The 18,846-nt window shown below is 38.8% G+C and overlaps 1 protein-coding gene across 4 annotated transcripts in view; it reads right to left on the reverse strand.

Moving 5' to 3' along the window:
* The window catches only part of KMT5B (lysine methyltransferase 5B), a 32,999-nt gene that overhangs the window by 5,800 nt on the left and 8,353 nt on the right, over positions 1–18,846 (reverse strand). For 3 of the 4 annotated variants that reach the window (XM_053395434.1, XM_053395425.1, XM_053395452.1), the window contains exons 2-9: positions 16,946–17,181; positions 14,382–14,529; positions 7,227–7,392; positions 5,228–5,337; positions 4,187–4,353; positions 3,879–3,898; positions 3,629–3,765; positions 91–287 (exon numbers count right to left, since the gene is read on the reverse strand). In XM_053395434.1, the coding sequence (XP_053251409.1) occupies positions 91–287; positions 3,629–3,765; positions 3,879–3,898; positions 4,187–4,353; positions 5,228–5,337; positions 7,227–7,392; positions 14,382–14,529; positions 16,946–17,105 (1,105 nt within the window). In that variant the 5' untranslated portion in view covers positions 17,106–17,181. Of the gene's footprint in view, positions 1–90; positions 288–3,628; positions 3,766–3,878; positions 3,899–4,186; positions 4,354–5,227; positions 5,338–7,226; positions 7,393–14,381; positions 14,530–16,945; positions 17,182–18,564; positions 18,839–18,846 lie in introns of those variants that run through there. The other variant, XM_053395442.1, reaches the window with a different exon arrangement.

The following is an 18,846-nucleotide window of genomic DNA, read 5'->3' on the forward strand; positions in this document are numbered from 1 at the left end:
AAAGTTCTAATGAAAAGCCCAAATTGTGTCTTCTTATAGGACAACAAGCATAGAAAAAAGACCTTCAAAAAGTTAGCTCCCCTTGCTTACTTGCATGAGCTTTTTCCTGAGTGGTATCTGCATCAGTGTTAGAGCTGACAGACTGGCTGTCTGAATTTTTGCTGCTGTCACCCAACTTTTTAAGCCTGTTTAAACGTTTATCTGTTTCTCTGAGTCCATATTTGCTATTGATTACAGGAGCAGGAGCAGGCAGTCCCACTCTTGATTTAAAAGCACCAGTTCCACGTCTAGAAAAGAGAATAGAACATGTGAATAACTTCAGCATAGCAATAATAAAAAAGGATATCTGATGAAACAGTATTCTGAATCCCATGTCAATACCACATATTTAGACAAATCTGAGCTCATGCAAACATTTCAACATTGTCAGCATTCCACTTACAATTTTGAAGGAATTACTTGAAGTAAAAATTACAGGAAAGGATTCTTCATACTTTTCTGAAATTATTTCCCCTTTCTTTAAACATATAAATCTCAAGTGAATACACTATATCTATCAACACCTGCTAAATATGAAATTGGAACCAATGCTTGTCCTTGATGTGAATCTGCAACTAGTGTAACAATGTTTGCATGAACAATCTAGTTACACCTTGATGAGACCACCTGGAAACCGTAGGTACCTGAAGATTCTTGTATGAAATTAAATAAAAGGAGCTGTTTCATGTTAGCTCCTTTCCCTAGATCTCAGTATCACCCCTCATTATAGGAGAATACTCTTTCATCCTACTTGTGTTTCTATAAATGAATGTAGTATGGACACTAGGAAATGTGTACATTTGCATACCAGAGGTAAAGAAAAACATTTCCAAAAAATAAAAATAAAAAATTCCAAAACAACAGGCTTTTTTTTAGCTTCCATTTCGAAGTAAGTATCTATAGAGGACAATAATGACATAGTATCAGGAAACATAATCAAAATTACTTTTCATATGAAAAAGAGGTTTCTGCTCTTTGTGCATGAAGGTATGCACATCCTTGGGGAAGCGAATGCATAAATGAAAACAAATTTTCTAAACTCTGGATGATGGCGTTGAGTAGGAAAATTCATACCTTCATTTTTTTAAAAGCAACATGGCTTCTTAACAACACCTTGAACATATACTGAACAATTCAAGCAAATTTTAATACCATCTTCTTTATTTCCAAGTTCTGGATGGTAATGTTGAGTAGGAAAATTCATACCTTTATTTTACTATGAGCAACTTTACAAAATACAGAAATGCCTGCTTCTCTGTGAAGTTTCCTTTTACCCAGGATCCACAATTTGATTTTTTGACCATATGCATATACATGCATTACTATCTTCTGTCTAATAGTGTGGGATGTGCCTACTACCAGTCCTTTGTTCATTATCTGTGGTCCTAATCTCTCAGCTGTATGTAGTGATACCAAGTGATGGTGCTAGGATGTGCCTGGGTAGGCAGGTAGCAGAGAGTTATGAAGATGCTGTTCCAGTATCAGTGATGGTGGGCAAGGAAAGGTATAGCTGGAGTGGAAAGGCTGTTCATCTGTGGCACAGGCCTAGATGTTTGGTCCCTGACCCCCATTTTAGCCCTCCTACTCCTCTAGAAGCTACTGGTAGTTTATCCATTGAGCCCACTGATCTGGTGGGGCAGTTACTGAATTCCAGGTCAGTCCATAGTAAGACCATGTTCATTCATTACCTGATCATGTATGAAGGGGCTGTTTTGGCAAATATTACCAAGACTTGGGTGGGTGAGCGAGGTGGGTCTGACCTGTCTAAGCTGTGCCCATTTGGGTACCCTGTACAGAACCAGGCTAGACTCCTTTACCAGAAAACCTCTTTATCTTGGAATGGACTTAGAGGGTCTGGGCCAGAGAGCTCAACTGGGGTTGCTGCTGGTTTACTGACCACTCTATTGCCCAGTAGTCCTTTCAGTGCCGACTTAAAACAATTTGTTCAGGTGAGCCTAGACAGACATGTAGATGTTCACATGTTTACTGTCCTTTACTGTTAAATTACTACAATAAAGCCGTATACAAATGTTGTTAGGCTTCCAAGCTTTCTAGTACTATGTGCACATCGTCAAACACAGCTCTCACATTTCACAAAAGATAGTATGATACACACAGTGGCACTTCCTGCAACATGTGAAGTGGCCCCAGAGAAACAACAGTTTATGTAACTCAGAGCAAAAATTGTAGAGGAAGCACACTGGGGCATATTTTTTTTCCTAAATTGCAGTTTCCTCTCTTAATGTGTGGTAGTGATGAAGATAAAGAAAGAAAAGGCAACTACAGCTAAATCATCATAGTGAAAATAGTGTGACATCAGAATCAAAATTTTCAAGCAGCAGTGGTGGGTTTTTTGGGGTTTTTTTTTTACTTTAACTGAACCAAGGGATCTTAAACTACCTCTGCAACTAAAGTCCAGCTCCAAAGGCCTTCTGGTGGTTCCATCACTGCAAGATGTGAAGTTACAAGGATCCAGGCAGAGGGCCTTCTTGATAGTGGTGCCCGTCCTGTGGAATGCCATCCCGTGTCAAGGAGATAAACAACTATGTGTGAAGGCAGCCCTGTATAGGGAAGCTTTTAATGTGTGATGTCTCATTGTGTTTTTATATTTTGTTGGAAGCCGTCCAGAATGGCTGGGGCAACCCAGTCAGATGAGCGGGGTACAAATAATAAAATTATTAGTATTAAGTTGAAAAATGGTACAGTGTAACTTATTTATTTAATGGGCACACAACATTATAGAATAATAAGGAATTGGGTAAAACAAGAGCATTGCTCAAGTATGATTTAATTTAATGTGTGAGGCATGCAAAGATTCAAATAACTGTACACTGGAGGGGGCAAAGCTTCAATTCTATGCAAATTGAATACTACATTGCATGGAAAATCTGGAGAGCTGTGAAGCTTGTTTGCAAATGAGGTTTCCAAAGCTGTCTGTGCAACATGGCATTGGGATCAGCTCTTCTATGTTAAAAGTAAAAATTCCAGAATTAACAGAAGCTCCTGATGCGACCTTGAACAGCTCTTTTGATCCCAAGCATGATCACTCTTGGGTTGATTTTCAAGAACCTGGCTGACACAGCATGCAAATTTGCCTTTAGAGTAGGAACTGGGAGCCATGGCAGAGAAGGAGAGGAATTATACAGAAAGAGCTCTGGAGCTACTTGCCACACTTAATTCTACATGTCTACTGTGGTAGTGGGAGAGAGGGGAGAAGATGGGCAATCTACGAAGTTACCATTCTTTTCTAGTGTTTTGGCACTGATGAAATACCTCACTCATGGCAATTCTTCAAGCACAGAGTTTGCTTGAATTTCAAGCAACAATTCAAATGCCAGCTACTCACAGCAGTCCAGTTTTCACATGTTTTCTTTTCAGTCCTTCTTTGGAGGACATCAGAGAAGGGCTCACAGATGGATTCAACAAGAATGCATGAGATATCAATGTACCTCTTATGGAAGGGGAATTACTTTTGGATGCTGAAGTCAAGTTCTTGCAAGACTAGCCGACACACGCACAGATCAACAATGCAGGTGTACAGTGCAACTGCACTGTATCTCAGTTCACTGTTTACATGACTAGAACATACCTTTCACATGTGTAGCATTCACAGAATTCATTATTTTCTCCAAAAAACCCATCCCCATAGTAACAAGAAATTTCTTCTCCAGGTTCAATATCGCGCAGAGCTTTCACACATGCTGTATCCCGGCCAGTTGACACAAACTATGAAGGGCAATAAGGGACATGTAGCATTACTCAGTTAATCAAAAATAATTTTAAAACATCCATATATTTAAAAAGCTAGTTTGGAGGATTTTAAAACCCTGACCACATACCTTACAGTTGGGTCTGCAATCTGAAAAAAGTACAAAAGAAAATCAATTAACTGCTGATAAGACCTGGAACATGAATAGTTACAAACATCTAAAGTAAGGTTTCATACTAATTTACTTATGGTAATACTCAACTGAACAATTAGGTGTATCACTAAGTAAGAAAAATATTGCACATTTTAAAAGGTCATTAAAGGTAATCTAGATCATTCTAATAAAACACAGGAGAGAAATGTACTCCAAATCAAGAAAAAATTAAAAGTAGTCCTGAATATAACAATTAATCCCACTGTATTTTTTTTTTTACTTACCATGATTGATGAATGCAGCTGGACCAAGCCACAGTTGAGCACAATTCTTCCGTGTTGAGTACATGACGCTGAAGTCATTCTCTCCATGTCTGAGCAGCATGTTCTCTTCTAATTCAGAGAGTTCAGCAATACAACCCACCAATAACTCTATTTTGTCATTTCGTTTCCTAACAAATGAAGGAAGAAACTCTTTCGTTAACAGAACAAACAATACATATTATTAATGCAGTCTTTCTCCAGCATAAAAATATTTTAAAGGGATGAAATATAGTTGCATTCTGTACATTTGTTTGTTCACTTGTCCCCCTTGCTAGGCAAGGAAATCTTTTTTGATAACTTCTTATTAAAAAGTCAGGAGACTGTACATGGTATCTCTGAAGTGAAACAATTCCAACTACAGTCATACCTCTTGTTGCATTTGCTTCACGTTGTGGCTTTTCGGGTTGCGAACATGGCAAACCCGGAAGTGTATACTTCCAGGTTTCGCCGTGCGCACGCAGAAGCGTTCTGCGTGCTTTGCACATGCGCAGAAGTGCTCTATCGCGCTCCGTGCTTGCACAGGAGTGCCGCTCTAGTTGCAGACTTTTCAGGATGTGAATGGCACCCCAGAACGGATCATGTCCACAACTAGAGGTACCACTGTAATCAGCAATTCACTGCACTTCTAGTACATGTCATTTCCAACAGTAATTCAGCTTCCTACAATCCCCAGAGAATGCTCCCCATCTGACCACACTGTGGTAAAAAAACTAATGTATCATAGCAGAGCAGGTAAAGTTGGTCCAACTGGGCACTGGAATATGCTTCCAAAACGTGGGTGGGTGCATGCTTGATGGGGTGGGATCACTCAAAGAAATAAAAAAAGTAGCACTGAAGAAGAGATAGCAGATCTGAGGAACAATGGCTGCAAGCAAACATTAAAAACTGGGGGGGGGGGGATAGAAAGCAAGTCCCCCACGTTCTCTCCCATCAGCAAGTTTCATATCAGAAGTTGAACATCACAAGAACTTGGTGTAGCACTAATATTATTGCAATACTTGCCACTCTTTTGTTGCAACTATTTTGGCTCCATTTTGCTCTGATGAATACCGATTGCATGGCAATATTTCAAATCCACTGTCAGTTGCAAACATTCGTAAATAAATAAATACCTGCAAAGGGGGGGGGGGAGAAAAGAAATTATCCAGAACAGCTGCTCTACTTGATGTGAATCAGTTGTTCCACATATGGCAATTTGATTTCAAATGAGATTAGACAAGCACCAGAAGTTTTAAAATGGACCTTAAAAAAAAACTAATTCTGTGTTGCATTTATGGAACAATTTTTACTGGGTTGCAGAGATAGAGTTGCTGCTTCTGTTATGTTATACAGTGGTACCTCAGTTTATGAACTTAATCCGTTCTGGAAGTCTGCTCTTAAACCGAAACTGTTCTTAAACCGAGGCGCCCTTTCCCTAATGAGGCCTGCCACTGCCGGTGCCCTTCCACCATTCGGATTCCATTCTTAGACTGAGGTAAAGTTTGTAAACCAGGACACTACTTCCGGTTTTGCAGAGTTCATAAACCGAATAGTTCGTAAACAGGGCTGTTCTTAAACCGAGGTACCACTGTATTGTTGTTTGATGAGTGCACAACAGGCACCCCCAAACTTGGCCCTCAGATGCTTTGGGACTACAATTCCCACCATCCCTGACCACTGGTCCTGTTAGCTAGGGATGATGGGAGTTGTAGTCCTTAAACATCTGGAGGGCCGAGTTTTGGGATGCCTGGTGTACAAGCTTATTATTTTTATATGGCCAATCCTCTCTCACAAACTCACTCCACATCACTTTACACTAAAGAAAAATACAGGCTAAATATGGATTTCATAAAACAACCCCTTTAACATTGTCCTTAAATTGACTCAGTTGGTTAAAGAATGGTGCTGATAATGCCAACATTGCAAGTTTGATCCCCATATGGGACAGCTGCCTATTCCTGCATTGCAGCTTTTGGACTGAATGACCCTCAGGGCCCCTTCCAACTCTACGGTTTTATGAAAAGTGCTGTCCTTCACTCTTATGCTGAGAAAGGGAGGATGGAAAGTATCTTCATAATTGAAGAGTTTGGCCTTCATTCTTGAATATCCTAGCCCAAGATATCCGAAGCTGGTTTAGTCTAGACATCAAGTACTGTACAACAATGAACTCTCCAGAGATCTATGGCTTGGAACTCAAATTCTATGCTTCAAAAAAAAAAAAAAAAAAAAAAAAAAGCTTCAATACAATACATTGAGTACTAGGTCTTATCTTTCTAAAGTACTTTCAGAGTTCCTCATTTCCCCCCTCAATTCAGTCTCCAGGCCTTTTAGTGGAAAACTTATCACCACCCCACTACAATACTTATAAATTTAGGGTGGCATTCAACTAGTTTTACTCACAGCAGATCCACTGAAATTAATGGGCTCACGTTCATTAATTTCAATGGGTGTACTCTGAGTAAAACCTACATAAATACCACCCATACCTTACTGACAAAGGCAAAGTTGTAGCCTGATTATTTTAATGCATCAATTCAATGTCATATATACCTTCAGTTGGGGGCAGTGCAGACATAATCCCAGTGAACACTTACTCATGGTTAAACAATCGGCAGTGTTCAATCTGCACCTGTCTGTAACTATGGAGGGCATTTACTAAATAATAAATTATTTCCTATTATTCCTTCTGAACAGTCTTTTCGACTGCATCTTTCTCCCATCGTTGGGCAAAAGATTCCTCCATTGCAGGGGGTTGGACTAGATGGCCCTCATGGTCCCTTCACACTAGTGGTGTACCTACAGACCATTATAGCTTCGACCATGTTGGCCAGTTAAGTATGGAAAACAGTCTCCATAAATTTCCATTAAATTAATTTCTATCAATTTGATATTTTTTTAAAAAAAATCCAAAGCAGTATTTGCTGAAGGGTAGACAACACAAGCAGTTTCAGCTGAGTAACATTCACAACACGTTGTAAACCAAACACTAACTTGGACTTGGATTAAGTATAAATATACCTACATGTTCCTTGAACAACCTTTCCTGCATTTTGTTCTTGTTAAGAAAATAGTGCCGGGCCCAGTCACCTGATGTCAAGGACTTGAAGGCTTTTTCCAAGTGCTCATCTTTTTTAAAACGCTCAATCACCTCTTTCAATTCCTCCTGCCTTCCTTTTATTGGTCGAAATCTAAAAAGCAAGATATTAGTCATGTTTTGCTTACTTACTTTATATATGTCTAGAGCAATCACTGAGAGAGGGCCATAAATGAAAATGAACATTGCCATCAGCAGGCTCTACACAACTCTTGAGTATTAAAGGAAATAAATGTAACAGAAACACAGCTATTAGATTCCTTATTTACAGAGCTGTGGAGATGTTTATTTGGAATGTTGTATTCTAAGCAGCATACCTGGCAGCTGTTAACAGTTGGAAGTGTCCCATTAATGGGAATGACAAGAGTCTTTTCCTCTGAGGCACCTGCACTCATGTAGGAAGCCAGCTGTGCAGATGTAACATAGAGAACTTCGGTTATGGGGCAGCACAGAAATACCAAAATAAATAAACAAACAAAACAAAACCAGTGCCAATTCTTGTCAGTCATGTTGTCTTGCAGCAGAGCAGTCTAGACTGACATATCCCACACATCTGGGTTACAGGGATTAGCAGCACTGAAACAACACACTTCACCCTCAAAATTAGAGCCATTGGCACCAACCCTTAAAGATGCTTAACACACAACACAGCTCTAAGTATTGAGTGGTGCTTCATTCCATGTAACATTGTTTAAGAAATTACATTTCCAAGCAAGCAAAGCTGTAAACTGGGCATGGCCCCGATCTGTGTACAGATTGTTGTAAATTTGTATGGCATCATCCCCACAATCTATGACCACCTCAAGTATAATCTTAGAATGCAGACATAGCATTGCAGACCAATAGCCAAAAATGGTTACAAGCAAGCAGGCACTCTGTCTCCCTCTTGACACCAGCAGTGGAATTCAAAAATCTTGTGCAACTGATTTGGTATTCTAGGCACAAATTCAAAACAATGGCCACATTTCTAAGGTATGTAGTCTGCCACAGGAAGATTCCAAAACTCTTGCCCTCATTCCTTAGAAAAGTTATTTCTTCTAGTGAAAATCAGACAGTTTTACTAACACAAACAAAGAATAAACTGGATGAGTTCCTCAAGGACTACATTATTCAACAGTCTCAGGAATTACTTTGAGAGAGGAAAAGGAATGTATTGCTGAAATTTGTGCACACCAAGAAGTTAGGAAGTGCTGATCTTGGTCAGGATATGGCCCTATGAGATGACGCTAAAGGTAAATGCAGTCAATGAACACATTGGGGTGTAGTGTTTCCAGTAAGCATAGGGAAACATCAGTACCCTTGCACAAGACACTGGGGAAGCCACATCTGGAATGCTGGAATGTTGTTTAAAAATATCATCCTGTATTGCTGTTGACTTTCAGATGTAAAGATGAATCACAAGAACAGCTATGGGAATGGGGATTTTATCTTTACAATTAAAGAACCTGGCCTGCTTAGGAGATCAGTGCTGGGGAAGTTTGAAAGAGACTTTCAAATATTTAACAGCAGTAACCATTGGCCATGTTGTCAGGTATAAAAGTTATTGTCCTCCAAAATGTCTGGAGGGCATCAGGTTGAGGAAAGCTAAAACAGAAGGTTAAGAAGAGTTTGGCTACAATAAATTATTACAAACTGGAACCTTAAGATTTCAGGTGGTAACAGGCAGGTATTGTCATTACAAATACAAATTTCTAAAATTGCAACCATTAGAATAAAGGACTTGCCTGGGTTCAAAAACTAGCAGTGTAAATCTATGAATATCTTGCAGTTTTATAGTCTAGTTTCCCTGTGTGAGCTACTGGGGTCAAGAAGCCACCCGACCCAACATTTCTGTCAGAAGCATTAAGGCTGCAATCCTGAACACTTTCTACAGAGCAAGTCCATGGAGCTCAATGTGATTTCCAAGTAAACATGCATAGGATCGCACTGCACAACTGCTAAACAAAATCATTTTCAATATACTCTTGAAGTCCCCCCCCTTTGTCCTTTCCTTTTGTCATAGGCCATAGAAAAAAGTGTAAGTTCAAAATTTTCAAAGTGTACAAAATACTTTCATCAATCCTAGCCAAAAATCAAATATAACTACTATGTATTGAGAACAAATGCTTGCTTTTAGAAGCACATATCCCAAGACACAGAGTGACTTTAGATGTGGGTATGAAACCTTAAATATTTTCTAGTCTGGTGACAACAAATGTTAGTATCAATTTTATTTGGGCTGAAAAACAAGTCAAAAGAGAGGAAGTGAAACTGTGTTCTAAACATTTTAAAGATATTTTATCGATGTCTGCTTTCAATTAAATGTTTGTATGTAGGACAGTTTGCATTTAATAATTCTCTCATTTTTATAATTCCTAACATGTTCTTAAATATCTCTTGCAAGCCCTCGTTTGCAAATGAGTGTTTCTTACTTGAAAATATCATGGATTAAGTAATAATAATAATAATAATTTATTATTTATACCCCGCCCATCTGGCTGGGTTTCCCCAGTCACTCTGGGCGGCTTCTAACCGAATATTAAAAACAATACAGAGAGTATGCAAAAGAACCCAATCTTGAACTAAAAAAAATATGTATTCACCATGGACAAATAGCAATATGCTTTTCAGCCACTTGGAATTCTACTGAGTGTGTCTATAAGACATTCACCCATGCTTGCAACTTGATAATAATAAAGTACAGGACTCCACTATTGGCATCTTGAACCAAACACCCAAGAGTATATACTTCTTGCCAGTGCTGCTTCTAGATAGCTGTCCCTATACTAGTTATATCTGTCTAACGCAAAGGAAAGAGGCGGATTTGCCCTGCCAGACCTTAAACTTTACTATGAATCAGCAGCATTCTGCTGGTTGAAAGACTGGCTGCTTCTTGAGAACACGGACATTTTGGACTTAGAAGGTTTTAATAATGTTTTTGGGTGGCATGCATATTTGTTAAAGCACATAAAGCATTTAAAAACCATATTGTCAGAAAAGCATTGTTTAATGTCTGGATAAGGTACAAAGACTTACTTGAAAATAAAACCCCAAGGTGGCTGTCACCAATGGAAGCAAAGGCTCAGAAAAAGCTCAATATGGAGGCCAAATGGCCGAAATATTGGGAAATATTGGAACAAGGAGGAGACAAATTGAAATTGCAGAGTTTTGAGAAATTAAAAGATAAAGTGCGAGATTGGCTTCATTATTATCAAATAAGAGAGGCCTATAATTTGGGGGGGGAAATTGGCTTCCAGGTGGAAAAATCAAAATTGGAAACAGAACTGTTAGATCCCAAAACTAAGATACTTTCAAGAATGTATAACTTGCTGTTGAAATGGAATACTCAGGATGAAACGGTTAAATCTGCTATGATTAAATGGGCACAAGACGTTGGACACAACATTATGTTTGCTGACTGGGAACAGTTGTGGACCCCACCCATCTGCCTGTTTCCCCAGCCACTCCAGGTGGCTCCCTACAGAGCATTTTGTGCAGCTCTCTCCACAAACTACTGCAAGCAAAGTGAGTTCTAATATGGGAAACAAACAAAAACAAAGGAAGAGCTCTAACAATCAAAGATTCCCACAAGCAAAAATATTGGTTTCCACACTTAACAAATAGGGGATAGAAAATTATTGGGGCTCTAGCCTGCATATGCAGAGTTCTTGAGGTATTAAAAGGTAATAGCATTTTCCCCAGCAAGGTACTCTGGTAAAACCATCAAGATCACTTGTAGTAAACACTTATTCTCAAACTGATTATAGAAAAGTGGCACATTATTTAAAAAGAGTCATGGCTGACTCTGGGGTCACACTAGGTAACACTAGCTCAAACAGCATTGACTGGAAGCATAATCAGAAAGCAAGAATAAGCTTCTGGGCAGAACACAGAAATACTTAAGCATTTTCCAAACTCATCACAAACAATTGATGGAGTGGGAAGAGAATTTATGACAAATAACTTTTTTTAAAAAAAACCTAGGGATTTCAGAGGCCTATTCCTCTTGGACTGTCAAACTGTTGAAAACCAGCAGCTGAGGAATCGTGATGGACCTTCACAGTTGTATTTCAGACTTTATTGGGGTAGGTCTCAATTCAATGGCTCTCAGGACCCAAACAAGATGTTATCCAGTTCAAGTGTATTCCCCAGCTGCAACTGTAAACAGGAGCACCGATTTTCACACTGAATGAGTTATCCATCAATAATTACAAGCTACAAAAAACCATACTATGGGGGAAAGAAACCTGTGGTCCATGGGATGTTGCTGGGCTGTAACTCCAGTCATCCCTCACCACAGGCCCCACTGGCTGAGGCCACTGCGAGATAGAGGCTGACAGTATCTCAAAGGCCACAGGTTCTCTAGCCTGCCATAGCAAGACGAGTCTAAGATGTTAGTCAAAGGAAAAAGATTATGCTGCCAGTGTAAAGAAACACTTACAAACTGACTCAATGTGTGCTGCTTCTACACAAATGTTCAGTCGGTTATTAAAGAGCAAGGCATCAGACCTAGCTCCCTAGGACTACTTTACTTTCATATCTCCAATACACATGATGACCTATGCCTCAAATTGTGAAGAAGTCAAAATGTATGTGTGGTTAGGCTGAGGACCAGCAAGTTGCTTTCTGCTGCAAAATTTGCCCTTATTTTAAAATAAAAGTGAAAGTCGAAAATGTAATATTCTGAAAATCTCATCTCTAACTCATCTTCTTCTTACTGCAGTGGTTAATCTATCCCGACTCTTTCATGACCACTGTGTCAGAAACCATTACTGACTAAATATATCAAAAACATCTCCAGCACAAGGATAGAGGAAGGAACTGAAGAGATTAATGAATATAGAGTGAATAAAGACTTCTTTTAAAAAAAAAACAACAACAACAACCCTGTGATTGGATTCTTTTTTATAAACAGCTGAAATGTGTTCTTCAGAAATTCATTAATAATTTCATTTAGATGACAAGGTACACTGGCTCAGCTCACACAATCAAATCCTGGCTTAATAAAACAGGATACGCATGAGTTTCATAAATTTGTACACAACCCTTCTGCTCCAGCTTTGTTTCTCCCTTCACATGAGCAGTGAAACACATCAGGAAGATGCAGTGAACTGTAATTGAAAGTTGCCTTTCAAATTCTGGCCTGTCTGGAAGCCATTAACCGAAGTGCCCACGTAACAAGAAACTATGGTTAATGACAATGTTCTGCTTTGTTTCCTCGTTCATGTGAAGGGTGAGGTGGGAGCAAACAGGCTGCTTGCGAGTGCGAGCAGCTCATGTATATCCCAGCTTATTAAACCAGGATTTGATCAAGCAGATGTGGATTCTATGTTCAAAAGACATCACTTTGGACCATTTTTTTTTTGGAGAACATTATCTTTTTTTGTAGAGCATTATCTTTAAGTAGGCTTATAGGTATTTTAAAGAGCAACCATTTTATGAATTAGAACATTTCCCCCACCAAGTCAACATGCAGGAAGATCCAGAATTGAAATATTTAAAGCAACATTCTTTTCAAGGGCTTATGAAAAATAACCTCCTATGATTCTATGAGTTTCAACCAGAAATAAGTTCTCCTAATACCTGAAGCCACCACAATCTGACAGATTATTCAAACTCAATTTAAAGTGTGTCTAAGCAGAAAGATCTCATCTAATAAAGCCAGAGTAAAGACAGCTACACAGAAACAAATCTCCAAGTTTCTTAGAATCTCCTTCCCACAGGAATCTCAAAACTCTACAGTGGCCTGCTCTATATGCCACATTAAGCTATTGTTTAAAACAAACTGTGGTTTAATGTGAAAATGCATCTTATTGGCACATCCTACCCAAAGGTTCCTGGAGTGCTACCCCACTCCTGCCACATGACAGATAAAGTCAGTCAAAGTCTGGTTTATCGTGCCATCCAAACCTGGACTCATATAAGATTTTTTGAAACAAGCCACAAGCAGTAACCTAAGTTTTCTTTGGTTTACAATTCACAGGATTACATTCAACAAAGTTGCTCTGTAACCAGAAGGACTTCTGCCTGCACAATGGGACTGTGTCTCCCCCCACCGAAGACAAACTTGTTTTGAGGAGTCGGTCTTGTTTCATCTGTGGTGCAGTTGCTGCAGAGCATTCCAGAAGCTTCTAAGCTGTGTACACTCCTGAGCCAGTATGAAATGTTAAGTTCAGCAAGATGCTTTAGAGCACGGGTGTCAAACACAAGGCCCGCGGGCCGAATCCGGCCCGCCAGACCTCGTCATGTGGCCCGTGTAGCGCTGGCCGTTCTACATAGGAAACCTCCACTTTACATGCATTCAGGAAACCTCCACTTGTTTTTATATTGAGCGCATGCCATCCTGTGATGTGACAGATACAACCGGCCCTTTGAGGGTGACCAAACTGCTGATGCGGCCCCCCGATGAATTTGAGTTTGACACCCCTGCTTTAGAGGTTGGCTATTAAAAGTGTTATTTATTATGCTGAAGACTGAGCTTGGTGCCAGGATAGTAAACAGAAATGGAACCCACCTAACTAAAAATTATATTGTGGGCTCAATAGTATATAGAAAAACAAGAAGAATGTGAATTATAACAAGAAAAGATTCCTACTACAAAATACAACAATAAATGGAGAACTCACATGTTCAATCTGCAAATCATATTACCTCAAGCAAATCACCTAATAAAAGCTAATCTGAGTGATAAAAGGCAGCAATCAATCATTAAATTATGATTGATCGTAATGGCTGTCCATGTTGTTAAAGAGTGAGAAATCTAATCAGCACATGAATAGTAAGATGTGGGAACACTTATATAATGGTCTGGATAATTCAAGATTTTGGCAGCTGAATTTCTGTAGCTTTGGTTATAGGATTTAGCCTAAAGCCTCACCTGGTGCAGACAATGGAGATTAAACAAAGTATAAATGAACGAGTCTACTTGGCCAAACATTCTGGCCCCAAGGGAATATTTGAAGCACAATTCCGAACACACTGTTTTATTTGAAAGGTGTTTTTTTTAAAGCAAGCAGAATTTGAGAGCTCAGATCTACGTTTTTATTTACTATTAATACACACAAGGTTTTATGTTTTCTAGATAGATAAAGCAAAGCAAATTACCTAGTGTTCATTTTATGTGTTTGAAAACCTAAATATGGATCAAGAACCAAACTAGTTGCTAGGTCATCGTTCTCACACAGCTCCTTGGCAGACATTCCAGAGGAAGGCACGTAGCGACTTTGGCCCTCAAATCCCGAACCACCACTACCTGCATAAATCAAAAGAAATATTAGCATTAGCCAAAATAGACTACTGACTCTTCTGGATCTTCCCCATTTAAGAGGCAATCCCATGAAGAACAACAACATGAGCAACAGCTTTGAGACCAATGTGATTTGTCCCAATGTAGAAGTTCAAAGTGGAGGCAGCATAAGATGGGAGAATGGGTCTCTGCTGTATGACTCCAATCACATCCTGTTTTTTGATTTATAGTCTTTTTTAAATTTATACATCACTCTGACCTTGGGGAATTAAGAGTTTTAAATGTAACGAATGAGGCCCCTAAACTTCAGTTTATACCAATTTATACCACATGAAACTATTTGGTGACATAATGATTAATTCAGCATCACTGAATATTCATAAAGAGCCACCAAATGACACCAAAGTTGTTTGGTGTCATTAGTAATATTAAATATATAACTAGCACTAAACAAATATATCCTAAACAAGATTGGCAGGGGGGCAGCAGTGATGCTATTCTAGAAAGAAACTAGTCCTCTATCTTATTTGTATTTGACCAAATGACCAGTGGTGCCTTTCAGATGAAGCCTACATGTCATCCTAAATGCCCCCACAAAACTTTTTGCAAGAGGTATATTGTATTTCATTTTATATTGGTCTTGCTTTGCACATTTCCAACTGAAGCACACAATGTTTATTTAATCCTGAAAAGCTCAGGTTGGGAATATTTGCATATGCAAAATAAATTATAGAAATTGCCATGCATGCATTTAATTGGTATCCAAAGTCAATATTTGGGTTTTCAAAAGTTTTGCTCTATTCTGGAAAAACAGGGAAGGAAGAAGACATCAGGGCCATACATTTGGAGCTGGTGAAATGAGTCATGGAAGCTATATAACCTGCCAACCAGAGAGCTAACAATGTTTTCTGTTGGTTAGTGAATGCATAGTGAATGCTCAGCATAGTGAATGCTGAGTTGGTTAGTGAATGCTGAATATTTTGAAGACACAGTTTCTCAAACTGGCCTTATACTTAGCACATGCTTGGTTGACTGTGACATGCAGAAATTGCTTTTGGGCAAATCTTTCTCTATTTTAATGATAAAGAGCCACATAGCTATCTCACTTCCCTTATAACATTAAACAACAGCTGCTTAAAATTAAAATATAATCGAAGCGCAGTTGGAAGCATCAGTAGTATAGCCCTACTTAACATAGCGGAGTTGTTTCCAATTGTATGCCAACAGTTGACTTGCAGAAAAAGCTGCTTATGACCAGCATAAGGGAGCTGTGATCTCTTATGAGATTATGAATACTGTTCTGTGAAAGTGAAAAATCATGCAAGTAGACCATGTGCATGAGCTCTGTCTTGCTTAAAATGTGACCATGTTGTCAAAATTTATTAGCAGAGCCCCTTCCAGCTTCAGATTAGGCCTGAAACATGAGACAGAGCATCCCACTTGCTGTCCAGCATGGAGAACAGATATTGAAGGATCCCTATCCCCTTTTTAAGGCTCTTAATTTCTAGGTTCTAAAAGTGCAAAAGGAAAAGCAGCCCATGCTGTAGGCAGATGGGAGCAGGGAAACACAGGTGACCACTCTCTGAATAAATATTTGTACCACTGCTTTTTTAAAAAGTTAGAGCTAATAATTTCAGGCAGCCAAATTTTGTACCAACTTAATTTTGTAGTGGCACATGAAATACAAACACCTGCATAATTAGAATGAATTACAAAGGATCTTTCTGTCAGTACTGTATAAAGATTATCTTTCAACACCATATACACATGCCTGAAGGTGGCAAACTTATTTCTGTCATTAGTTGCATATGGCTATGCAATACCAATAACCTTTTAGTAGTACAGTGTGTCTTGGGGCACAATGGTCAACCTTCTCCTTAGATATGATAGAGCAGGATCATCAGATTTTTAATCTCAATTTTATCATTTTTATTAATATCTAAGACATAAGTAAATTGAAATTAAACTGAATAAACACAAGGTCCTTGCAACTATTTCCATGAACGCCAAGACCACAATCCATATCCTTGTGAAGTAAACAACAAATCTCCCACTGATTTCATAGCTGTAGACTGCAGCATAATCCCTTGTTTTTCTGGGACACAACATAAATGTGGAAAAATTGAGGTATGCACAATTTTTCTGATAATTCACATTTAATATAGAAGAATATTCACATTTAAGCATTTATTGGGACTTAAGATTTATTTCAGAAATAAGAAAGAATTATTCAACCACATTAATCTGTCATGCAATAAAGCAATTTGTTAACCAGAAACAATGTAAATAGGTACAGAGAAAACAATATACTCAACAAATACATTTATTACATTAAAAATGCACACCACAATATTCCATAAGGAAACCAGAAATTACAAATAATTAACTAGAGATCACTCCTATCACATTAGCATATACATACATCTGCTTGACCGTCTCTCAACGCCATTTTTGCCAGTCTTTGGATTTTCCTTTCCAGGGTGCTGCAATTTGGACTGGTTTTGATGGTGATCATTAGATAATCTGCTTCCATTTCTCCGGCCATTCACCACCATGTTCTTGGATTCTCCCAGCCACTTCATTCCCACAGGCAATTTGTCCCCGTTGCATTTAGTCCTTCTTCCAAAGGCTTTAAGAAGTTAATTGTAGTTCAGCTTCCTAGTAGAAACAGAATACACAATAGTCAAAAACTCCGCTGTGATGTATTTATTTATTTACTGCATATGTCTGATTGCCTATAACTGACATACTTTGGGCAATGCACAGAATATTAGGTATTTGGAGCATGTAGAGACTGCTAAACACTTAATAATACCACAGCAGTGTACAACATTAAAACAAAAAGCAACAGAACATATAAAATACAGTTCTGAAAAAAATATACTCCACAAATACTGTCTGTGAATGAACTCATCTTTACAGGAACCCTAAATCCCGATTGGCTTAAAAGAAAACATGAGCTATTTGATCCCTATTGTACAGTGTACATACATACTTGTAAATTCAGCTCAAACTAGTCATTTTTCAACTACCACTACGATACATTTAAGTTGCCAGAGTTCTACAGTCGTAGCTTGGTTCTCGAACGCCTTGCGACTTGAAGGTTTTGGCTTCTGAACGCCACAAACCCAAAAGTGAGTGTTCCAGTTTGCAAACATTTTTGGGAAGCTGAATGTCCAATGTGGCTTCCGATTGAACTGAGAACCAAGGTACGACGGTGTATTACAGTTGATGACCATTTCATGCAGGGGTTCCATTCCTGGCCTCGGAGTGCATATAAGCACACCCTGCCTCGTTCTCCCCTGTTCCACCCTTTTAGTGATGTTTTAAGGTCACTTCCAGGTTTGGTGCTCATGTGCAATCGTGCAAAATTCGGATGTGTGTTAATCAGTCATTGTCTGTAATTCGTTTTCCAATAATACTGCCTGATCTGGAGTTTGCTGTACTAACTCATGGAAGGGTCAACCACAAAGCTTAGACTAAGTGTTTGGATCATACAATAACAAAGTACCTTTTACTACCAGAGTAAGCCTCAGCTTTTAAAATCCAGTCTTGTAAATTAAGTCCAGAAAAGTTAGCAGTCCTTTACGGAAGAAGGGGTTTTCCTTTCTCCATGACTAACATGTATAGCAGGTAGAGGAAGAACAGATTCCTCTGTCTTTTTCTCTACCAGTTTACTGCATTTCCATGCAAGATGTGATGGATGCCTTCCTCCACAGCCACCACAGTATTCAGAAGGCTGGTGGAGACAACAGAGTGATCTGTCTCTCTACTATCAACCTGGTCATTCACATACATGGAAATCCATGCATTTCCCTGCATGAAATTCCTTACTGTGTAAAAGCTACCAGGCAAAAGCCTGTTTTAAATAACATGAAAGCAAAAGCTTTAATCGTGGTAACTCAATACACATAACTGCATTCATCTCTTTCAAATTAGAAGCTGTTAACTACTGTTAGTCATTAAACTGACCACTGGTTTCACAATTGACAATAATACAGAGAGCAAGCAACTCAGTATTTTCCAGATCCCAATGCTCACCTATATTCCATATGTTGATGAGAGTAAGTGTTAGGCCTTAACTCTTTCATTTTTCTACTTTGAGGATTAAAAGCAACTCACAATTTACTAACATTTAAACTGTGTGCATTTAGCTTCGTGTGCTTAGCAAAAAAAATGAAATAAATAAAAAAGGAGGAGGGAAGGGGGCAAGCGTCCAAGAAAAAAGACTTTGGCAATCCCATCCGTCATCAAACCCAATACATTTTGACTATATGCAATTTTGGCTATCCCTGGAATGTAACCCCAGCATAAGTTCAGAGT

Source organism: Podarcis raffonei, chromosome 1, assembly GCF_027172205.1.
Source record: "Podarcis raffonei isolate rPodRaf1 chromosome 1, rPodRaf1.pri, whole genome shotgun sequence".
Classification (NCBI taxonomy): domain Eukaryota; kingdom Metazoa; phylum Chordata; class Lepidosauria; order Squamata; family Lacertidae; genus Podarcis; species Podarcis raffonei.